The sequence below is a fragment of the Euprymna scolopes genome, chromosome 46 (assembly GCF_053919585.1).
Source record: "Euprymna scolopes isolate OS-2025 chromosome 46, ASM5391958v1, whole genome shotgun sequence".
NCBI lineage: Eukaryota > Metazoa > Mollusca > Cephalopoda > Sepiida > Sepiolidae > Euprymna > Euprymna scolopes.
This window is the reverse complement of record NC_136527.1, coordinates 72,045,133-72,070,760: the sequence shown is the minus strand read 5'-3', so window position 1 is coordinate 72,070,760 and position 25,628 is coordinate 72,045,133. Positions and strand designations below refer to the sequence as shown.

The 25,628-nt window shown below is 33.2% G+C and overlaps 1 protein-coding gene across 3 annotated transcripts; it reads left to right on the top strand.

Moving 5' to 3' along the window:
- The first annotated feature begins 1,325 nt into the window (after positions 1-1,325).
- On the top strand, positions 1,326-25,170 carry LOC145270946 (uncharacterized). 3 transcript variants are annotated; one of them, XM_080126493.1, is made up of 3 exons: positions 1,327-2,407; positions 14,177-14,355; positions 16,649-25,170. In XM_080126493.1, exon 3 carries the CDS (start codon positions 19,524-19,526, stop codon positions 21,261-21,263), a length of 1,740 nt encoding a protein of 579 aa, XP_079982619.1. In that variant the 5' UTR covers positions 1,327-2,407; positions 14,177-14,355; positions 16,649-19,523; the 3' UTR covers positions 21,264-25,170. The 3 variants fall into 3 exon arrangements, with proteins under 3 accessions (XP_079982620.1, XP_079982619.1, XP_079982621.1); XM_080126494.1 differs by lacking the exon at positions 14,177-14,355 and having other exon boundaries at positions 1,326-2,407; XM_080126495.1 differs by lacking the exons at positions 1,327-2,407; positions 14,177-14,355 and adding an exon at positions 15,846-15,970.
- The last annotated feature ends 458 nt before the right edge of the window (positions 25,171-25,628 follow it).

The window sequence follows — 25,628 nt, the reverse complement described above, 5'->3', positions numbered from 1 at the left end:
TTTTTGCGTTATCATAAACAATTTTTTTTTATATTTGAAGTTCACATAATGACCGCTAGATGTCATTTCTCTTCCGACGAACGGGAATCGATAACTCGTCTCTCTTGCTAATATGTCACTCACTGTCATACAGAAGTACCCTAATAAGGTAGCTTCCAGATTATGCAGTCGAAATTACCTGAATATTACTGAATTATTAAATAAAACAACTTTAATCGTGTTAACAAGTGCAAAATTGCCGCCTTTTTGTTTAAATCAAAACGGAAAATTACCCGCTTTTTGAACTCTCCCTGTGTCACGATCGTTTTCATCAAATTCTATTCTCTTTATTTTCTTGGTCGATGTCAAGTTTCTTTCCAACTCCTCAAAAAACTTTAAAATGACGACTCCGGAGGTTTTCGGTGGTGTGCGCTCGTGCTGAAAACGAATATCACATTTAAATTTAGGTCAGATAAGTAGTTTTCATGATATGAAGAAATTACTTTTTCTAAAAGTGAGGGATCATTTTCTTATATAAATTTGACGTAAAATGAGCCCCCACTTTATGTCCACCTAGTAATTTCTTCATATCATAAAACAAATTTAAATGTGATATTCGTTTTTAGCAACCCCGAAAACTGGCGCTGTTTTTTTTTTTTTTTTGTTTTTTTTTAATTTTTTTTACTAAGAGATTTTTCATAAGTTAGGACGCTAATTAATGCCTTCAGTAAGCTTACACAAGCGGTTTACAAAAATATACTTTTGTTTTTCGTTCGTTTTTTTTTTTTTTTTTTTTACACAGTGATCACCACTTATCAAGGTCCGGAAGCCACTCAGGGATAAGGGTTATTGCAAGTACATTACGTTAGTGTGGAGATTTGATGAAGTGTTTACTTAAGGGGGCGGTTGGTTCATTAGGAATTTGTTAACATTGGACTTGAAGACATCCAAGTTGTAGTCCGGTGGGAAGCAGGCAGACGGAACAGAGTTCCACAGGCGTGCGTGCAGTTATTATAGAACTTTTATAGTTTTTAATAGCTGCTTCTGTAGTTTAATTAACCGTTTTTCCGTAAGTAACGTGCCGACATTAACCATTAAAGCAGAATCGTTAAATATTTCACAAAAATTCTGTTTACATAGGGGGCAGTAGAGGGGGTGGGTGTTGCGGCCGCCACAACACCACCCGCCCCTCCAGTGTCCCTAATGTAAACAGAATTTTTGTGAAATATTTAACTGCAGAAATACTTGTTAACAACTATACAAGTTCTATAATGAAAAAAGAACGAAAAACAAAAATATGTTTTTGTAAACTTACTGACAGCATAATTAGCGTATTAAATTATGAGATAAAAAAAATGAACGAATCGCTTAATAATAATAATAATAATAATAATAATAATAATAATAATAATAAAAACAGCGCCGGTTTTCGGGGGTGCTGAAAAAGAATATTACAGTTCAATTTGTTTTATGATATGAAGAAATTACTAGGTGGCCAGAAAGTGGGTGCTCATTTTACGTTTAATTTAAATAGGAAAATGATCCCCCACTGAAAATAGGAAAATGATCCCCCATTGAAAAAGTGATTTCTTCATATCATGAAAACTACTTATCTGCCCCAAATTTAAATGTGATATTCGTTTTCAGCACTACCGAAAACCTTCATAAATCGTCATTTTAAAGTTTTTTTGAGGAGTTGGAAAGAAACTTGACACTGACCCTTTTCTTTTTAATAAATAATTTTCTACCTTATCGATTTTCGTAATTCTTGGCTATTATCACCTTAAAAATACGAGTATTACGTGGATACCATTGTTTTCATGTGAAATTCGGTATTACGATTTCCGAAATTTCGTCCCAATAGTGTAGAAGTGCCAAACACATTTTTAGGGGAGGGGCACTCTCGTACAGGTCCGCAAAAAAAAAAAAAAAAAAAATGTTTTTTTTAATTAGGTTTAATTCTAAATAACCAAAATAATAATAGGTGTATTTATTTGCTTCCCCACGAAAGCAAATTAGACACAAGGTCGTTTTTAATGTGGGGGGACTGGGGGGAAAACCAGCTCCTCCACAAAAGGCAGTATCCCAAAATAGTAATTGTCTCAGTATAAAGGGTTTCCCCTACATTGAATAATTAACTTAATTGAAGTGAAGAATCAGAACAGATACTACACTCTGACCCGAAGGCCAAGAACAATACACGCGCCACCGAGGTAATAAGTTTAAATTAGAAAAAGAAAGAACTTGTCTGTGAGAGAGAGAGAGAGAGATTGGTTTGCTGATTGACGCAATGACGCATGCGCTCTAAAAAACATGAATCTAACGTCAAATACGCTCTGTTATTCTGCCATCCACACCGACCGACCGACCGACCGATGTAAAAAACCGGCAAATTACAACACACAAATCGAAAGAAGATTATATAAAAGTAAGTATAATGTTAATTGGGTACTTGTGTATAAATTGAACCAGACGTAACTCAGCTTCCGATCGACTTTGCTCGGAACAGGACGTAAAAAAAATTAAAAAAATAAAAAATTGCTTATCTGTTTTTTTTTTTTTTTTTGGTATTTTTTTTTTTTTTTACGAACTGCTCCAGCGTAGTATAAACCACCCCAAACCACCACATGTTAAGAACGGCTTTCGGAATAAACACTCCCTCGCCCCCATGTTAAGAACGGCTTTCGAGGTTGGCAAGTGTATATTCCGAAAGCCGTTCTTAACAGGGTGGGGGGTGGGGAGATTGGGGCGTTTATAATACGCTGGGCAGTGGGAGTGGGGTACGTGGTAAAAGTTTACCTTTTTTTGTTTGTTTGTTTATTTCTTCTGTTAAAATTATTATGTTTACATGTTTCCTTTATTTTTATTTATTTATTATTTATTTATTTTTTTTTTAGTAGCATTTGTTCCGTTTTCATAATCGGCGACGCTCGGCAGTTTCCGCCATGTTCCGAGCAAAGCCGATCGAACGCTGAGTTTACGCCTGGTTCAAATTATGCACAAGTACTGCGAATTGAATTAGTTTAGCTTTTTGCACTTATGCAGAATACGGATTGTGCTGAAATAATAACGTGGTTATTCAGAAACACATTCTTAACACCGGGGGGGGGGCGTTTGTAAAAATATTCTGTACTTTCACCTAACAATTTTATAAACAAAATACATAATAAAAATTGAATTTAACTTGAAAACTCGGGCATTTTTTTAATGTCCACAGCCCTTCGAAAATGTGGTAAAAAAACAAAACAAAAAAAAAAACTCAAATATATAATAAATAAATGTCACCAAAGGCAAGATAAGTTACTCTTCTACCTAACTGGGTAGGTTTTAATATTTTTACTTACTGTAAAATGTTTATTCGGTTCGTTTTCAAAGAGTACGCGACTACAAAAAAAAAAAAAAAAAAAAAAAAAAAATGGCCGCATAAATACATTGTGGACAGTTTTTTCTTGTGCTCGTGAACCCTTTGAACTTGTTTTTTTTCCGAGCCGATTAAACATTCTACGTTTTAGTAAGAACACTAAACTAAAACCTACCCAAAAACCCTATCTAAAAACAACAGGGTCCGTATTTTGTACGCACATGCACATACACACACACACACACACACACACACACACTATATATATATATATATATATATATATATATTTTATAAATTACTATATATATATGTATATATTTGAGTGTGTGTTATAATTGAATTTATCTTGAAAATCCTATCATAAAAAATAAACTGTTTTCTGCATAAGTAACTAAAAATAAACTCCAAAGAGTTGATATGCCGTTAAAACAGATAAGTCATAAACTTTTAGGGTACCAGCGCACTTATTGATCCGTGCTGAAATAATAACCTTATTATTTAGAAAATCATTCTTAACATAGGGAGGAGAGGGTGTTTTGTACCTATTCTGTACTTTAATCTTACAATTTAATAACAATAAAAGATATCATGAAACATGAAAATACTATTTCAAAAAAAAAGCACGGATCAATAAGTGCACTTAGGAATCACTTCTACGTTTTTCGGGGCTTATGCAGAATACGGACCGTGCTGAAATAATAACGCACCGTTCCGAGATTTAAAAAAAAACTACCGTAAAAACAACAAACGGATTACCTGATTATCTCTCCCAGCAACAACATGGGGGGGGGGAGACATACTGATGATGAAGCTTTGCCTCGAAATATATTTATGAATTTCAACATAATTTTCAAACAAAATAAATGTCTGTTTATTTTGTAATAATGCGTTGTTTTTGGTTTCAAACGTATATAATACATATTTGGGTTTGTATTACTGTACACATAGATTCGAAAAAGTTGTCAAAAAACACACATATATATATATATATATATATATATATATGTTATCAAAGGCAAGATAAGTTACTTTTCTGCCAAACTGGATATATTTTTTGTGTTTTTATTCAATGTAACATATTTATTCAGCTCGAAAAACATACAGTGTTTACCGATGTATTCGAAAATTCAAGATGGCGTCTCACACCCTCTTTAACACCGTAAGTATGGAAAAAGGTGTTATAAATAAAAAACTATACAAAATACTATTAAAAACCCGCCGAATATATGTCAACCTATGTCACGGTAACATATATTGAGCGAGTTTTTAACAGTATTTTATCCGGTTTTTTATTTATAACATCTTTTCCCACACTTACCCTGTTAAAGAGAGTATAAGACGCCATCTTGAATGTTCCAATACATCGCTAAACACTGTATGTTTTTTCTAGCTGAATAAACATGTTACATTGAGTAAAAACACGAAAAATATATCCAGTTTGGTAGAAAAGTAACTTATCTTGCCTTTGATAACATTTATTTGTTATATATTTGTTTTTTGACAACTTTTTCGAATCTATGTATACAGTAATACAAACCCACATATTTATTTTATTAATAACGTTATTATTTAAAACTCCATTCGTAAACTGGGGGTTGAGGGCGTTTTGTAACAATTCCGGGTGGACCTGAATGAGAATCCCCCCACCTTCCCAAGAACGACTCGGAATAAACCCCCTCCAACCTCCCCATGTTAAGAACGGCTTCTTTTGGAATAAACTCTTCCAACCTTTCCATGTTAAGAATGGCTTTCCGTTTTTTTTACCATTTTTTTTTTCAATGGATTATTATTGAATGGATACTAATGTATGGGGGGGGGTTCTCATTCATGTCTGCCTAATTCTGTACTTTCACCTAACAATTTTATAAACAAAATATATCCTAAAAATCGAATTTAACTTGAAAGTCCTATCTAAAAACAAACAAAAAACAACAAAAGCAAATTCATATGTTTTTATTCTCTGTAAAGATATCAGATTTTTACTTTTAATTTTTGGGCGATGTTTCCTTATTTTTTATTTTTTTATTTTTACAAAGTCGTCACCACTTATCAAGGCTCGAGGGCCACTCGAGAATAAAGGTTAATAAGTGTACAGTCGTCAAGAGGAACATGTCAGTCATCGATAGTAGTGGAAATTTGATAAATTGGATTACTTAACTGCTCATCAAGAATTTGTTTACATCAGACTTGAAGACAATCATATTGTAGTCAGTTGGAAAGCAGGCAATCGGAACAAAGTTCCACAGCTGTGCTGCCGTTCTAAGAAAAAAAAAGCCTTTGTTCATGGAATCTACATTTAGATTTAGGCACAGATAAAGAGTGGGTCAAATTATTGATAGTGGTTTCAGCTAGACTCCTTTATGTCTCTATGGCAACGTGCCTGACTTAATTAATTAGTCCACAAGATGGCGGCCGTAAACGGATGGAAAAAGTGGAAGGGAATGCAAATTTTAGCAAAACGAAATTAGCGAGTTGACTAGCAAAAAAAATAAAATAAAATAAATAAAAAAAAAATAGCAACAGCTCGACTGCTGATAACAACAATAGTTTCTTTAACCGATTACTAGGGCTATGACAACAGCATATTCTTTTCCTTGTTTTGATTCTCAGGTATATATCCATTGATATCTTATATGTTTTTATGTAGAGTGATGTGGTTCTCGGTTGATTAACTGTATCGGATATATACTCTAGAGTAAAAACAATGAAAAGAATTTCGTTTTTCTATTAGTCAATGTGCGTTCGGCATGTACGATAACTGTCTTTAACTTGAACTGGCATCTCAAATTAACACATATTGAATAGTATGTTTATGAGTTATCTCCTATTTGGCCCCTTCATTGTTTTTATGTTTTTCTTTCTAGCAAATCTATATATCTATAAAAGTGCGTCTGTGTACATTTCCCTACGCAATAACTCTGTCAATTTCTAGTCTACAGACTCCAAATTTGATATTCAGGGTACTGAGAGTTGGGGAAAATCGATGTGATCGGTTTTTGGCCAGAAATTTGGCGATTAAGAGGGTCAAAGTTCAACGATTTGACCTTTGAGAACTCTACCAAACTCCTCCGAAAATGTTGGGTCTACATACTTGAAATTTTAGATATAGGTTCCTTGGACATGGATCTAACTTAATAACTCGATTTGAGCCCAAAACAATAAATTTTAAGGGATCATAATAGGGGTCAAAGTTTTAAAAAATTTACCGCTTTTTTTTTTTTTTTTTTGCTCAACATACATCTCCAAATACCCGGGCAATGCCGGGCACCCATGCTAGTATATATATAAATGAAAAGTTGAATGCTTCACTATAGATAAAAGCTGATTTGAGTTATTTTCATTACAAAAAATATGCAAACTGGTAAAAACTGACAATTTATTTAGGAAAAATGGCTTGTGACAATTCCTTTAAAAAATAAATAAATAAAATTTTTATATATTTTCCATATTATATTCGTGTGCGTGTTTTTTTTTTTTTTAGTGAATATGTTTATAAGTTGAATGATTCACTATAAATAAAAGCTGATTTGAGTTATTTTTATTACAAAAAATATGCAAACTGATAACAAATGACAATTCCTTTGTGACGTGACCGTCCCAAGGGGCGATTGGGCTCCCCATGGGGGGGGGGGGTCAAGTCTTCTGAAATGCTGGAGAGGCCAGGCAGATATGACTTGTTTTAATCTTTAATTATCATTGGTGTGCCTGAGTGATGGCAAAAGACCTTGCTGAGAGAAAGATTGGTTTTGTGATTTTCATTATGACAATCGACAACAATATCTTTTTTTTTTTTTTTTTTTTTTTTGTAAATTGTAATCCGAAAATGGAATGACTCAGGGTGCGAGACTAAGGATGTTTCTAGTTTGAGTACAAGGCGTGCAACCCAGAGGTTGCAGGAGTGACTATTCAGGGCATGAGAATGCTTGCAGACCCACAGGTGCACTCTGGGAGGCAAGGATCTCCCTTGGGGTGACATAACTGGATATGATTGGTCCAGGGAGAATATGAACAGGATGCAGAGTCGAAAGGGTCAGTTGGAGCAGAGTTAAAGCACAGTTGAAGTTGAAATTGGAGTCCGACTGTATCTCAACTTGTAAAGAGTCGCCACACCCCTTTCTTCCTGCATCAGCCCTACTGCAATACTAAATGATAAATTTTGAAGTATTTATCAACGCACCGTGCTGGTTTGTGAGGGCAAGCAGTACATACATATTGAGTCTTGCGTTTTTGTTTTTTCTTTGTACAAACTCTGCATGGTTTTGTTGACCTTTGTTTTTATTCTGTACTTGGAATAGTTTCCAAATAATGACATCTGTGATGGACTAAGGCTTGATTTTGGAATTCTATCACCAATAAGATAAACAACTTTGAATTCTAGGAATGATATTTTGCCATTTTGTTTGCAATATAACAGATGTGCATTATGCAGCAAAATATCCAAGATGGGAAGACCTAACTTCTTGTCCCATTGTATGGTCTTTCTCAGAGGGGAATAATATGAAGATCATCTGGTCTGCTCTATCAATTGTCATTGTTATAGTCTCGAATAGTATTGTTTTTTTTTTTGCCAGTTTACCATTTCTGTTTGTAATATCTACTATTTCAATTTTTACACGTATTGCTGATCGTCAAAACATCTCGTTTATCTTTCAATTTGCAGAGCACAACTTCATCTGATCTCATCCAATCTGCTTTTCCAAGTTTCTTATTCACTAAATCTTTGGAATTCTCCTTTCTCTCAAATCTCAAAGTTCCTCATAAGTATGTAGAATGACCAGTTTACTCGTTAGTTAAGGACACTGAATTGTAATAATTGTAAGTAGATATAATGTATTCTTTGTTCAAAAATTTGTCCATTACGCGAAGAACGACTTGAGCTGCATGGCTAAGATTTAATTTCCGTTCACTTGATTTTCCTGCATAAACCATAATTTTTAGAACCAAGCCCCTTGATTTGCCGAGTTAATACCACTTTATACCATATTTGTGAGCCTTATATGTATATAATATTTTGATTGCAGAAATTCCCCTCTAGACCAAATTACCATAGGTGCCACATACAAATTTATTGTGTCCATACTATTAACACTACATTATCTAAGTTTACAACTTCATTAGTGACAGATTTAGATCTTATAATAAAATCCTACAATTCATCCTAGGAGAGAAATCATCACTATCGCCAACACTATTAGAGGAAGTATTTCCTATTTTTCTCTTTTTTAGAATCTAGCCCTTTGACTTGCAGAGTTCGTGCAATTTTATACCATATTTGTGAGCTTTATTTCTGATATATTGCTTGAATGATAAGCATCCATACCAAAGAACCATGAAATGGGGGTTCTGGGGTTGGTATGTCCACGAAAGGCTTTTTGGCTGGGGGTTCTCGGGTTGGTATGTCCACAAAAGGCTTTTTGGCTGGGGGTTCTGGGGTTGGTATGTCCACGAAAGGCTTTTTTTGGCTGGGGGTTCTCGGGTTGGTATGTCCACAAAAGGCCTTTTGGCTGGGGGTTCTGGGGTTGGTATGTCCACGAAAGGCTTTTTTTGGCTGGGGGTACTCGGGTTGGTATGTCCACAAAAGGTTTTTTGGCTGGGGGTTCTCGGGTTGGTATGTCCACAAAAGGCTTTTTGGCTGGGGTTCTGGGGTCGGTATGTCCACAAAAGGTTTTTTGGCTGGGGGTTCTGGGGTTGGTATGTCCACGAAAGGCCTTTTGGCTGGGGGTTCTGGGGTTGGTATGTCTACGAAAGGTTTTTTAGCTGGGGGTGTAATTCAGGGAGTATTTTTGTTATCCTTCCTAGATTGTAATATTTCAGATTTGCAAACGGACATTGTCTCTGTCTTCTTTTTTTGATCGAGTTTTAAAAAAGTTTCCTCCATGCAATCATTTTGAGTGTTTGTTTTTTTTTCATATAAATAAAGCGAAACTAATCAAATGCAACTACCAACTCCCGGCCTCCACCCAGGTAGTATCTGTTCTGTAATTGGTCCTTGGTCAATGTAGAGGAAACCCTTCATACTGAGACAATTGCTATTTATTTGGATACTGCCAGAGTGACCCCACATTAAAACGACCTTTGTGGGAGGCTTAAAAGCAATGCCATTTCTGCAAGTCATCTTTTTGATAACGCTTTACACTTTCGGATGCGTCATGAAGTAGGTGTTAGATATCAGATTTTCTTTCACTTTCTTTTCTGCCTTCACATCATGGGTTTGAGCCTTCCTGCCTACTACCACTTTTTTTTACACGCGGGCAATGCCAAGCACTCAGGCTAGTCTATACATAAGTCTCGCTCAGGAGAGTAAATATGTGGTACTATCGCTCCCCAGGAGGGTTACTTGGTTATGGAACGTCTTGGGAACGCAACCAGCTCCCCGGGTAATAAACGATATTCAACGATATCTAAATGATAGAGACATGCTGGAAATATCAACGAAAACGGGTTGATACGTCGTCGACTATAACTGTCTGGCATGGGTCGCATTATGTGTGGTCATTGCAGGCATCTTCCCATTGTCGGCATTAATGGCATGCTGAAATCGAATACTTGTATAAAAATAGCGACAAATGCATTTTTATAAAAATTATACAATTTATTTAACAGTTAACAAGTAGGAAGCATATTTAGTCGACCCATCACGTATAGAGAGCAAATCTCAACTGTTTAAAACAATACACTCATATTTTAATTCTCTCTTTCTTCATTGAAAGAGAGAGAAAGGGAGTGAATGAGAGAAATAGAGAAAGAAAGAGAGAGAGCGAGAGAGAGAGAGAGGGACATAAAAAGAGAGAAGATATATTCATACAGGTTAAACATTGTTTTGTTTTCGAATGCCTCTTTGACGAGTTCCCCTAGTTTGACCTTTCAATCTCTAAGGTTTTATATCGTTTTGCCTTGATTCAATTTTATAAACAAACTCATTTTTGGCTTGAGTCATTGCAGAACATTTTCAAAATCACAAACACCTGTTTTACACAATTGCACCGCACTGAAATGTGTGTGTATGTGTGTTTGCCTCCACATAATTGCAGGCCAAGTTAGACACAAGGTTTATTAATATAGAAGCCCTTAGCTCCCTTAAAAGGGGCTACGTCATTGTGCCACAAATATGTTCCATTATATTAATGCAGTAGTCTAACAAAGGTTTAATTTTCGAAAAATGATCACCATTATTTGAAGAATGTAAGAATTGAAGCAATAACTGAAAATGATTCCTTGACATTGTTGGAGACCAAAGGTCAGACTTGTATAACATATCTATGAACCAATAATACCCACAGATGGTTTTTGAATCGTCCACATGTGTAAGAGTTAAGCCAATGAAGTACTTGATTTCAGTCACGTTAGTATCATTCCATTGATTCAATCTATAAGAGCTAAGAGGACGCTGTTTTTCGAGTGAATGAGAGAAATAGAGAGAGAGAGAGAGAGAGGGAGGGACATAAAAAAGAGAGAAAGTATATTCATACAGGTTAAACATTGTTTTGTTTTCGAATGCCTCTTGACAAGTCCCCTAGTTTGACCTTTCAATCTGTAAGGTTTTATATCTTCCATAGGAATAGCTGGCCGAAACGTTGTGAAAAACAACAACCAATAAAGATGAAAACGACAACTAATAAAGATTAGAATAATAGTCTGAAATAGAAATAAATTAATATATATAATGCTCATCTCAAAAATAAATTTAATAAAAACAATCAATCTGATAGATCCCAACAAAATCGTGGATGGTCAAACTGACCAATGAGAAGCCTGCTTATTTCTGCAGAATTTCTTACATTTCATAGGAAAATAAGAAGTTAGCGTAGTTGAAGACATTTAACCGATCTTCATATTCTTACCTAAGAAAGAATATAATTAGGTACCTAGGCACATACATGTAAACAAATTTGTGTCTATGCTCAGTATAAATTTTATACATGCTATTCGTGTTAATTTCTATACATGAAATAAATAAAAAAATTTGAATTGAAGGATTGATTTAAATTCCCATATCTTCACATCTAAAAGAAAAATGTATTTCTTAAAATGTTTTTCAAAGATCTACAAAAAATACAAATAACAATGGCACTGTCGCTAGCTCAAGTAAGCAGTTCCAAACGTACGACGCTGATTGTATGTTTGGAACTGAACGATGAATGAGACATCGATTCCGTCGTAAAAGTGAGCCAAACATACAATTATTCAGAAAAACCTGGCATATCACAAAAAAAAATGGTTCACATGCTAACTATGAGAATATTTGTATCTGCCACACTAAGATATTTTCTTATTTAATTCGCCAAATATGGTAATATTTTAAATAATACAAATTGCATGAAAATAACGATAAAGCAAAGAAAAACTCGCAACATCTCTTCTGTGAGATAGAGGTTGCAGGAAAGAGAGAAGGGCATCTCCTAGGCTGCAGAGTCTATTTTGAACTCTATCAAGGCAGGACAAGTCCTTTCTAGCAGCTCCTGCCCAGATGTGGCAACAGTACTCCATCCTTGGACGTACCTGGCTCTTATATAGATAGAGAATTGCATCAGCAGTGAGATATCTATTGGATCAATAGAAGGATCCCACCATTTTTCCAGCAGCCTTGGCAACAGATTTGATGTATGTGTTCCATTTCAGGAGTAAAGATCAAGCTTAGAAACTTGTCAAAACATGAGGCCCCCCCGAAGACGAGAGCCATTTATTTCAATTGATGTCAAATAGGGTATCAGAGCGTTGATGATGTAAAGATAGAAGCTTGGTTTTAGATGCATTAAAAGTAACCAGCCACTCCTTTCACCATTGTACCACATGTTCAAAATCATAAGAGAGCGAATTGGGGAGAACTTGGTCGTTTACGGTCTTAGATGTGCTACCATAGATGGTAGTGTCATCAGCATAAATGTCTACAAATGATGTAAGGATGTGATTTGGAAGATCGTTAATGTAGATCAGGAATAGAGTTGGGCCGAGGATTGACCCCTGAGGGTCTCCAGCATTAATACTGTGAGCTTCTGATTTTTGCCCCTCAACTACTATTCTTATGAACCTATCAGAAAGAAATGATTTAATAATTGAGAAGAGATTTCCAGCTATATCATAGCTGGAGATCTTGTGAGGTAAACCTTTATGCCATACCCTCTCAAAGATATGTCAAGAGCAACTGCCCTAGAAAGGTTGCCTCCATCGAGAGATTCACTAATCCTATGAGATATAACTGTAAGCACATCTGTTGAAGATCTAGCAGAACAGAAACCATATTTGTGTCACTAAGAAGATTATTTTTGCTGAGATAGTTGATTAGTTCTCAATTAACACAATTTCTAGCAACTTATAACATACAGGAGATTATTGGCCTGTACTGAAGGGGATGACCGACCATCTGAATTCTTAAATACAGGGCATACTGATGAGATTTTCCAGGGTGATGGGAAGCAATTCTCCTTAAGACAAAATTTAAACAGTTTTGTAAGTATGGGCAATAGTTCAAGTTAAAGTTTCTTGAGTACTATAATTGGAATACCGTCTTATTCTTGTGAGATGTGTAGCACATATTTATGAATTCACACTTAGAAAAACAATTTTTTGTAAAGTGCTGTATGTTCAAACATTTGAAAAGTCAATATGTGAAGCTTGTTCTTACTTTTGGCAGTCTTCATCCTATGTTGGTTAAGCTGCCTCCTTCAAAAATGTGTTCCTTAGCATTTTCAGTCAATACAATTTTTAAAATATATAGAAAATATCAAATTTTGGTTTAAAATACACTTCAAAATATAAGGGCATTTTTTCAAGGCAAATGAGCCACTAATCTAGCAAAATAATTGCACATCTAATTTGGTTTTGGTTAGATGATTGGTTTGGAACAACATTGAGGTGAAGAAAGAAACTTGATAGTGTCTGGTCGCATCTGATTAAAATTGAATATTGAATAAAAAAGGTCCCCCATCACCTATATATCCATCACTTAAATATGTATCCACTTTAATTCAAGGAAACACTGAAACACAGAGTCCAAGTTTCAAAAGTATCTATGCATAACACTGAGAAATTTCATACTTATAAAATTTGTGTCAACATTTTTAAGAAATAAACAAGAAGTTTTTATACTAAATTAAACATGCAATCAGAAATTTAAGAAGTTATGAGATATAACTATAAGCACATCTGTTGTAGTTCTAGCAGAACAGAAACCATATTTGTGTCACTAAGAAGGTTATTTTTGCTGAGATAGTTGATTAGTTCTCAATTAACACAGATTCTAGCAACTTATGGCACACAGGAGATTATTGGCCTGTACTGAGAGGGAGATGACCGATCATCTGAATTCTTAAATACAGGACATACGGATGAGATTTTCCAGGGTGATGGGAAGCAATTCTCTTTAAAACAACATTTAAACATTTTTGTAAGTATGGGCAATAGTTCAAGTTGAAGTTTCTTTAGTACCATAATTGGAATACCGTCTTATTCTTGTGAGATGTGTAGCAGATATTTATGAATTCACACTTAGAAAAACAATTTTTTTGTAAAGTGCTGTATGTTCAAACATTTGTTAAAATCTTGTGAAGTTTGTCCTTAGTCTTGACAGTATTCATCCCCTGTTGGTTGAGCTGTCTTCTTCAAATGAATACACAACATCTTGTGATAAGTCACTGGATGTGCATTGATTTGTTGAAACTGTGCAGTCATGTCGTAATGCTTATGCAATTATATAAGTCTATTTATTATTCTGTATGACCACAGCTCTAAATAATGCAACATTTAGTGTTTAAATATAAACGAAATACATCTGTTATGTAATTGTCATAGTTTTTTATTATTTTTAAGATTTGTATTTCCATTGTTTATTTGCAGATTACTGTTACAAAGGAGAATAAACTCATCTAGTTAACACGAAATAACATGAAATTTTGTTCTTTTGACCTAAATGAATCAACATTCTCATTAATTTCTCATTTAAAAATATATAAGAGAATGGCAGCAGTGAAGTACATACTGGAACTAAAATGGTTTTCTTGTTAAGCATACGAAATGTAAGTAACACAGATTCCCCATTTAACAGACTTTATCAAGAACATTTATTTATGAATAAACACTTGGAAAAATAATTTTTGTCATGTGCAATATGTTCAAACATTTGTAACGACAATCTTGTGTAGTGTGTTCTTACTCTTGGCAGTAATCAAACGAATTAACTGCATCCTATTAAGTGTTTTGCTTTGCATGAAACATAAAGGGTACAAAGTTCCAAAGTATCTATAAAAACACTGAGAAATTTCATACTTATAAAATTTGTGCCGACATTTTTAAGAAATAAATGAGAAATTTTTATACTAAAATAAACATACAAACCGAAGTTGAAGAGAATCCTTATACTTGCAAGATTTGTAGTACATATTTATGAATTCACACTTAGAAAAACAATTTTTTATAAAGTGCTGTATGTTCAAACATTTGTTAAAATCTTGTATGCAGGGAGTTTTGCTTTGGAAAATCGGTAAAATCATGAAAGAAACTGTATAGTGTGGCTGCATCTGAGTGATAGCGAATATCTGGCTGCATCTGAGTGATTATTATTGAATAAGAAAGTGGGTCACCATCTTCAAAGGAAAGCCCCAAATATCTTCATTGCCAAATATGCATCTGTCAACTTTTAAGGTAGCACTAAATTATAAAGGAAGTTATTTAGTGATTGTTGTAAATCTTGGCACATCTTCAAATGTTGAAAGTTGAGATTTTCCAAAAGTGTTAAGTTTTTGTTGTACACATGGGTCAAAATAATAATGAATTAAGGAGCACTTTAAAATTAAAATTTAACTGTCAGCAAAACCAGACAAGTGCAATTTTTTTAAAAATAAATATTTATTAAAATTCGTATTTTGCTAATAAATTCAAGTTCTTATAAAATAATGGAATTCCTATTATAAAGGGGATTGTTTTGTAGACTTTGCTTTTGACGATAACAGAATTTTATATGAAAGTTTCATTTTGGCAGACTGCTTCTGGTAAAACATAGACAAACGGATATTTTCTATCATTAGCCTATCAACACTCAAAGTAGTTTGAATTATTATTCTGTATGACCAATATGTTGTGTGTCATTACTTTTGGCAGTCTTCATCCTATGTTGATTGAGCGGCCTCATGTGCAGTCATATCTTAATGCTTATGCAATTATATGTCTATTATTCTGCATGAGCACAACTCTATATAATGCAAGATATTGTGTGTACATATTAAAGAAATAGATATGTTATGTAAAGGAGAATAAACTCATCTAGTTAACACAAAACAATATGAAATTTATGTTGTTCTTTTGACCCAATTAAATCGGCATTCTCACAAATTTCTCATTTAAAAAAAATATGTAAGAGAATCGCATGAAGCTATCAAGATAAGAACTAGTATGGTGAGCCGTTTATACCTGCCAAATTTGCTTTGTCTAGATCAAACACACAGACACAGAACAAGCTGTGTGCAGTAGCTTATTAACACTGGAAATAGTTTGAATCATCTTTACGTGCTAAGTCACTGGGTGTGCATTGATTTGTTGAAACTGTGCAGTCATGTCCTAATGCTTATGCAGTTATAAGTCTACTCTAATGCAAGATTTGGTGTTTAAATGGTTTTCTTATTAAGCATATGAAATGTAAGTATTTAACAGACTTTATCAAGAACATTTGTGAATAAACACTTGGAAAATATTTTTTTGTAATATGCGATATGTTCAAACATTTGAAAAGTCAATATGTGAAGGTTGTCCTATGTTGGTTGAGCTGCATCCTTCAAAAATGTGTTGCTTAGCATTTTCAGTCAATACAATTTTAAAAAATATATAGGCAAGAAAATATCAAATTTTGGTTTAAAATACACTTCAAAATATAAGGGTATTTTTTCAAGGCAAATGAGCCACTAATCTAGCAAAATAATTGCACATCTAATTTGGTTTTGGTTAGATGATTGGTTTGAAACTAGTACTAAGTCACTGGGTGTGCATTGATTTGTGGAAACTGTGCAGTCATGTGCTAATGCTTATGCGGTTATATAAGTCTATTTACTATACTATATGAACAGAACTATATAATGCAAGATTTAGTGTTTACATATAAACGAAATAGATCTGTTATGTAATTGTTACAGTATTTTTATTATATTTTAAGATTTGTATTTCCTTTTTTATTTATTTGCCGATTACCATGACAAAGGAGAATAAACTCATATAGTTAACACAAAATAATATGAAATTTAAAAACATACATGTAAAAATATATTTAGGAAAAAATATTTTTATTATATTTTAAGATTTGTATTTCCTTTTTATTTGCAGACCACCATTACAAAGGAGAAGAAACTCATCTAGTTAACACAAAATAGCGTGAAATTTATTTTGTTCTTTTGGTCTGAATGAATCATCAATTTCTCATTAAAAAATACATAAGATAATGGGCGCAGTGAAGAACATACTGGGACTAAAATTGTATTCATGTTAAGCATGTGAATGTAAGTAAAACGGATTCCTCATTTAACAGACTTTATCAAGAACATGTATTTATGCATAACACTTGGAAAAATAAGTTCAAACATTTGTAAAGACAATATGCAAACTTACTCTTGGCAGTATTCAAATGAATTAACCACGTCCTAAGTGTTTTGCTTTGCATTTTATGGCAAGTTAAAAATATATGTGCAAAAACATACATGTAAAAATATTTGGGTTTATATTTAGAAAAAAATATTTTTGAATATGCATGGAGTTCCATCTCAGCAGGATTTTTCTGGCAAAACAACGAAAAATAAAAAATTTTGTATAAATAATGAGAAATTTTGATACTAAAATAAACATGCAATCAAAAGTTGAAAAGAACCGTTATTTTTGTGAGATGTGTAGCGGATATTTATGAATTCACAATTAAAAAAACAATTTTTTATAAAGTACTGTATGCTCAAAAATTTGTCAAAATCTTGTGAAGCGTGTCCTTACTCTTGACAGTATTCATCCCGTGTTGGTTGAGCTGTCTCCTTCTGATGAATTCATTCCATCGTAAAAGGCAAGTTTAAAAAAATTTACATGCAAAAACACCAGTGAAAAATATATGGGTCCATATTTTAAAATTTTTTTAAAAGATATGTCCGTGAATAAATATCATTATTTCAGTTGATGAAATTCCATCTCAGTAGATAGATAAAAAAATTTTGTATAAAGAACTTTATTTCTCTGACACACTGTCTTTTGTAATAAATATAAAAAAATGTTTGAAAAACATTTTTTTATGAAGTATTACTAAAGAACTTTATTCTTCTGGCACACTGCATTTAAAAAAAAAAGCACATCGATATAAAAGTCACAAGAACACTGAATTTTCAAAAAAAAGCACATCGATATAAAAGTCACAAGAACGCTGAATTTTCAAAAAAAGCATCAATATAAAAGTCACAAGAACACTGAATTTTAAAACAAAAAAGACCTTAAAATCTGTTGTAGTAATGGTTTGGCTTTTAAAGAGTCGTCTAAAATAAAAAATAAGCATGGAATCTGAAGTTGAAGAGAACCCTTATACTTGTGAGGTGTGCGGCAGAGGATTTGTAACAAATTCACAGTTAAAAATTGTGAAGTATGTCCTTAAAACAAAAAAGACTTTAAAATCTGTTGTGGTAATGGTTTGACTTCGACTGAAGTAAAATAAAACAAAAGAGAAACCTTATTCACAGTTAAAGCCAGAAAAATCACACTAAATTTTAAAACTAAAAAAAGATTGTAAAATATATCATGGCATTGTTTGGAGTCCTCTAAAATAAATATAAACATGCAATCTGAAGCTGGAGAGAACCTTTACTCTTGCAAAGTGTGTAGCAGAGGATTTATCACAATTTCACGGTTAAAAATCCATATCCGAACACACACTGGATAGAAACCTTATTCACAGTTAAAAATCCATATGATAACACAGAACTTGAGTGCCTACTAGACGCTTTCCTCGGGTGTTTAAGATCTCTCTGTACAGGGGTTTGTCAGAACAATCTGGCATGAGGATACTTTTTCCAGAGAAGTAAACCCTGACCAAATATTCAAAATCACATAGTATGCACAGCCCAAATAAGATCTCACTACGGCTACCCCACAGCTTTTCCGAGGAATGGTGCACCTTCTCCAATTGATATAACCTCAAGTAATAGCAAAAAGCTGGATATTCTACCAGACTAGATAGATTCTTGTCCTGGAATCCAGTAAGACCATGAGACCAACATGAAAGATATACTACAAGATATAAAAATAGTTAATTGGGGAGAAGAAAATTATGTTCTCAATTTCTTAACTAACTCAGTGCTTGAGAGATAAAGAACTTTAATGGGACATTCGAATATCTATGTATCTCATATAGACTTCAAGTTTAAGCCCCAGGTAGTGGGCCCCTTGATTTCTGAGAACTTCGACTGAAGTAAAATAAAACAAGAGAGAAACCTTATTCACAGTGAAAAATCCATATGATAATACAGAACTTGAATGCCTACTAGACGCTTTCCTCGGGTGTTTAAGGTCTCTCTGTATAGGGTTTGCCAGAAAAACCTGACATGAGGATACTTTCCCCTAGAAGTAAACCCTGATCAGATATTTAAAATCACATAGTATTCGCTGCCTAAATAAGATCTCCTCGCTATGGTTAACCCACATTAGCTTTTAGTGATGTTACTGAAAGTAATGGCACAAAACTGAACACTCTACCAGACTAGATAAATTCTAGTAAAATCAAGAGACCAAAATAAAAGATATGCTACAACATATGAAAATCACAAAAAAAAAAAAATCAAAGAAAAAAAATCAATATAAAAGTTACAAGAACACTGAATTTTAAAACAAAAAAGACTTTAAAATCTGTTGTGGTAAAGGTTTGACTTACAAAGTCGTCTAAAATAAAAATAAGCATGCAATCTGGAGTTAAAAATTGTGAAGTACGTCCTTACTCTTGACAGTATTCAAATGATTTAACCGTATTCCACCATTATTACATCATTATTTCAATTTATTAAGTTTCTTCTGAACAGGATTTTTTGTAAAGTAGTACAAAAGAAGTTTATTCTTGTGACACTGCATTTTCAACAAAAAATCCCATCGACACAAAAATCAAAAGCACACTAAATCTTAAAACTAAAAAAAGATTGTAAAATATATCGTGGCATTGTTTGGAGTCATCTAAAACATAAACATGCAGTCTGAAGTTGAAGAGAACCCTTATACTTGCGAGGTGTGTGGCAGAGGATTTATAACAAATTCACAGTTAAAAATCCATATGATAACACACACCGGAGAGAAACCTTATTCTTGTGACGTGTGTAACAAGGGGTTTTCGACAAAGACTCATCTAAAAATTCACACACGAAGACATACTGGAGAGAAACCATATTCATGCGAAGTATGTAACCAATCATTTTCAAAGAAATCAAACCTCAACAGACATACTAACACACACACTGGTAAGAAACCTTATTCTTGTATGGTGTGCGAAAAAGCATATCCGAGGAATTCTCAGTTAAAAAAACACATGCAAACACATCCTGGAGTGAAACCTTATTCTTGTGAAATATGTGGTGCAGGATTTCCGATAAATTCAGAGTTAAAAGTACATATGCAATCGCACAATGTATATCAGTCTACTTCTTGTAACATATGTGGTAGATCATTTTCGACAGGTGCTCATTTAACGGTTCATTTGAGAACACACACTGGAGAGAAACCATATTCTTGTGAAGTATGTGGCAGAGCATTTTCAAGAGATTTTCATTTGAAACGACACATGTCAACACACACTGGCGATAAACTCTATTCATGTGAAGTGTGCGGATCAGCATTTTCAACGAATTCCTATTTACAAATACACATGCGAAAACACAGTGGTGAAAGACCATATTCTTGTGAAGTGTGTGGCAGGTCATTTTCGAGTAAAGCTATCCTAAAAAGTCACATCCGAATTCATACTGGAGAGAAACCTTATTCTTGTGAAGCCTGTGGCACAGCATTTCCAACGAGTACTCACTTGAAAAGTCATATGTTAACACACACTGGAGAAAAACCTTATTCATGTCAGGTGTGTGGGAGAGAGTTTTCTGCAAGTTCTAGCCTAAAAGGTCACATGCGAACTCATACTGGTGAAAAGCCATATTCTTGTGAAGTGTGTGGCAAAGCATTTACTATGAATTCTTATTTAAAAATTCATATGCGAACTCATACTGGAGAAAAACCTTATTCTTGTACAGTTTGTGGCATATCCTTTTCAAAACGATCAAATATAAAAAGACATATGCAAACACACACAGGAGAAAAACCATATTCTTGTAACGTTTGTGGTCGAGCATTTTCTATCAATTCTTACTTAAAAGTCCACATGAGAACTCATACAGGTGAGAGGCCTTATTCTTGTAAGATATGCGGTTGGGCATTTGCAAGATATTTTAATTTAAAATCACACATGTCAACACACACTGGAGAAAAGCCTCGCTCTTGTGACGTGTGTGGCAAGTCATATTCAGGCTCATATTTAAAGATACACATGCGAACACATACTGGTGAGAAACCTTTTTCTTGTGAAGTGTGTGGCTCTGCATTTTCAACAAATTTCCGATTAAAAAGACACATACGCAAACATACTGGAGAGAAACCCTATAATTGTGAAGTTTGTGGTCGAGCATTTTCAACCAGTTCTAATTTAAAAATTCACAGCCGAACTCACACTGGCGACAAACCATATTCTTGTGAAATTTGTGGTAACGCCTATTCCATGAGTGCTCATTTAAAAATACACATGAGAACACATACTGGAGAGAAACCTTATTCTTGCTTGGTGTGTGCGACTGCATTCTCTACAAGTTCTCAGCTAAAAGGTCACATGGTCATACATACTCGAGATGCAGAAAAACGAAGGCTGGGGTCAAAGCAAAATGTATGTTGATAGGACAGAGACTTTCATGAAAAACAACAATCAATGATAAATTGATAAGGAAGCCTTGAAACAATCGTACAATAATGACAAACTTTCATTTGATGATGAATGTCAACACCACACATTGTGTGCAGATTACAAAAAAAACATTTCCTATGGTTTGGCTTTTACAGAGTCGTTTAAAATAAAAATAAGCATGCAATCTGATGTTTACAAGAACCCTTATACTTGCGAGGTGTGTCGCAGAGGATTCAATTAAAAATCCATATGATACACAGAACTTGAATGACTACTAGATTCTTTCCTTGAGTGTACAGGGGTTTGTCAGAACAACCTGACATGAGGATACTTTTTCCATAGAAGTAAACCCCGACATATATTCAAAATCACATAGTATTCGCTACCCAAATAAGATCTCCTCACGATGGCTAATCCACATTAGCTTTTATGAGGAATGGTGCACTTTCTCCAAGTGATGTTACTTCAATAAGCAGCACGAAGCTGGATACTCCACCAGACTAGATGAATTCTTATTCTGGAATCTAGTAAGACCATGAGACCAAACCAAAAGATATACTACAATGTATAAATAATTAATTGGAGAGAGGAAGATTATGTTCTCAATTTCTTTACTAACTCAGTGTTTGAGAGATAAAGAACTTAAGTGGAACATTCGAATATCTATGTATGTCATATAGAGTTCAAGTGTTAGCCCCAAATTGTGGGCCCCTTGATTTCTGAGAACTTTGACTGAAGTAAAATAAAACAAAAAAGCGTAAAACCTTATGCTTGTAAAATATGCGGTTCAGAATTTTCATCAGACTCTGACTTAAAAAGGCACATACAGACACACACTGGAGGGGAGAACTTGAATGCCTACTAGACACAATCCTCGAGTGTCTAAGGTCTCTCTGTACAGGGGTTTGTCAGAACAATCTGGCATGAGGATACTTTTTCCAGAGAAGTAAACCCTGACCAAATGTTCTTTACTAACTCAGTGTTTGAGAAATAAAGAAGTTTAATGGAACATTCAAATATCTATGTATCTCATATAGAGGTTAAGTGTTAGCTCCAGATAGGTTTGTCAAATAGGATACTTTTCTCTAGAAGTAAACCCTGACCAAATATTCAAAATCACATAGTATTCGCAACTCAAATAAGATCTCCTTTCTATGGCTAACCCACATTAGCTTTTATGAGGAATCTTGCACCTTGTCCAAGTGATGTTACCTCAAGTAATAGCACGGAGCTGGATACTCTACCAGACTAGATAAATTCATATCCTGGAATCCAGTAAGACCAAGAGACCAAAACGAAAGATATACTACAACGTATGAAAATTGTTAATTGGGAGAGAGGAAAATTATGTTCTCAATTTCTTTACTAACTCAGTGTTTGAGAGATAAAGAACTTTAATGGAACGTTCGAATATCTATGTATCTCATATAGAGTTCAAGTGTTAGCCCCAGGTTGTGGGCTCCTTGATTTCTGAGAACTTTGACTGAAGTAAAATAAAACAAAATGTAAAATATGTGGTTCAGAATTTTCATCAGACTCTGACTTAAAAAAGCACATAAGGACACCCACTGGCGACAAACTTTATTCCTGTCAAGTGTGTGGTTTATCTCATGTAGACCTCAAGTGTAAGCTGTTGTTGGCCACTTGATTTCTGAGATGTTTGAAGTAAAATAAAAAAAAGAGAAACCTTATTTTTGTGATGTGTGTAAGTCATAGTTTACATCGACCAAACGTTGTGAAAATGACACTCAAGATGAGAACAGTACTTTGATGAATCCAAATAATACGAATACCTAATGCTCATCTCAAAAATTCAGGAAAATCATATAAATTACATTGGTAATTTATTATCATTTTTCAGAATAGCAAAAAATGTTGATGACTTAAAGAATAGCAAAAAAAATGTTGATGACTTAAAGAATAGCAAAAAAAATGTTGATAAAAAAAATGTTGATGACTTAAAGAATAGCAAAAAAATGTTGATGACTTAAAGAATAGCAAAAAAAATGTTGATGACTTAAAGAATAGCAAAAAAAATGTTGATGACTTAAAGAATAGCAAACAAAAATGTTGATGACTAAAAGAATAGCTAACAAAAATGTTGATGACTTAAAGAATAGAAAAAAATTGATTACTTAAAGAATAGCAAAAAACATGTCGATGACTTAAAGAATAGAAAAAAAATGTTGATGTCTTAAAGAATAGCAAAAAAAATGTTGATTACTAAAAGAATAGCAAAAAAAATGTTGATGACTTAAAGAATAGCAAAAAAATTGTTGATGACTTAAAGAATAGCAAAAAAATGTTGATGACTTAAAGAATGGCAAAAAAATTATTGATGACTTAAATAGCAAAAAAAATTTTTGTTGACTTAAAGAATAGCAAAAAAAAATTGTTGATGACTTAAATAGCAAAAAAATGTTTATGACTTAAAGAATAGCAAAAAAATGTTGATTACTTAATAGCAAAAAAATTTTGATGACTTAAAGAATAGCAAAATAAATGTTGATGACTCAAAGAATAGCAAAAAAATGTTGATGACTTAAATAGCAAAAAAAAATGTTGATGACTTAAAGTATAGCAAAAAAGGTTGATGATGTAAAGAATAGCAAACAAAAATGTTGATTACTTAAAGAATAGACCAAAAAAATGTCGATGACTTAAAGAATAGAAAAAAATTGTTGAATTAAATAGCAAAAAAATGTTGATGACTTTAAGAAGAGCAAAAGAATGTTGATTACTTAAAGAATAGCAAAAAAATGTTGATTACTTAAAGAATAGCAAAAACAATGTTTATGACTTAAAGAATAGCAAAAAATGTTGATAACTGAAGAATAGTGAAAAAAATGTTGATGACTTAAAGAATAGCAAAAAAAATGTTGATGACTTAAAGGGTAGCCAAAAATTGTTGATTACTTAAAGAATAACAAAAAAATGTTGATGACTTAAAGAATAGCAAAAAAAATGTTGATGACTTAAAGAATAGCAAAAAAATTGTTGATGACTTAAATAGCAAAAAAATGTTGCTTACTTAAAGAATAGCAAAAAAATGTTGATGACTTAAAGAATAGCAAAAAATGTTGATGACTCAAAGAATAGCAAAAAAATTGTTGATGACTTAAAGAATAGCAAAAAAATGTTGATGACTTAAAGAATAGCAAACAAAAATGTTGATGACTTAAAGCATAGCAAAAAAATGTCGATGACTTGAAGAATAGCAAAAAAATGTTAATGACTTAAAGAACAGCAAAAATTGTTGATGACTTAAAGAATAGCAAAAAATGTTGATGACTTAAAGAATAGCAAAAAATGTTGATGACTCAAAGAATAGCAAAAAAATGTTGATGACTTAAAGAATAGCAAACAAAAATGTTGATGACTTAAAGCATAGCAAAAAAATGTCGATGACTTGAAGAATAGCAAAAAAATGTTAATGACTTAAAGAACAGCAAAAAATGTTGATGACTTAAAGAATAGCAAAAAATGTTGATGACTTAAAGAATAGCAAAAAAATGTTGATGACTTAAAGAATAGAAAAAAAATGTTGATGACTTAAAGCATAGCAAAAAAATGTTGATGACTTGAAGAATAGCAAAAAAATGTTAATGACTTAAAGAATAGCAAAAAAAATGTTGATGACTTAAAGAATAGCAAAAAAAATTGTTGATGACTTAAATAGCAAAAAAAATGTTGATGATAGCAAAAAAACCCACTGAAAATTGTTTTATACATGTTTTGTTATTTTTTTTTACTAAGTAATGTTTGTGTAGATAGATATTTCTATCTCTATAAATAAATGCAAATGAAGGGTCATTTACATATATATTTTTATAAGCAATTGCATATCTATGCATTTGCATTCAGGCAAATGTTGCTAATAATAACAGCTTTTATGGATCGTTTTGTTTTTTTCTTTTTTCTCCAAATTATCCATTTGGTATTGTGATCAATCTTTTCTTCTTTTGTTTTGCTATTTTTGTCTAATTCGTTTATGTCAGTTCTATGGGTTTCTTTTTTCATATTTTCACGAGGCGCATCAAATCATTAAATTAATCAAATGAAAATTGTTCGTGATAGTATAGGATAAATAAACCCACAGATCTTGAATCCGAGAGTGGTTTCAAAAGTAAAGCCTCCTATTTTTTCTAACTCAAAAAATTGAAAAGCTACAAAGATGAGAGAGGTATCATTAAAATGAGCGATCTTTACTTTTTCTACATAGTTTCCAGCATTCTCAATGCACTTTTGCTAGTAGTTCAATAACGTATTTCTACTTCTAATGAACGTTCATGACAGAAGTTGCTTTCTCCAAGTCTCACACTGTCATTAACTGCAACAGAGAGACGAAATTTTCAG

What these genes read in the sequence shown, in the direction of transcription:
- LOC145270946 (XM_080126494.1), top strand. Translation starts at nt 19,524, where the DNA reads ATGCAGTCTGAAGTTGAAGAGAACCCTTATACTTGCGAGGTGTGTGGC.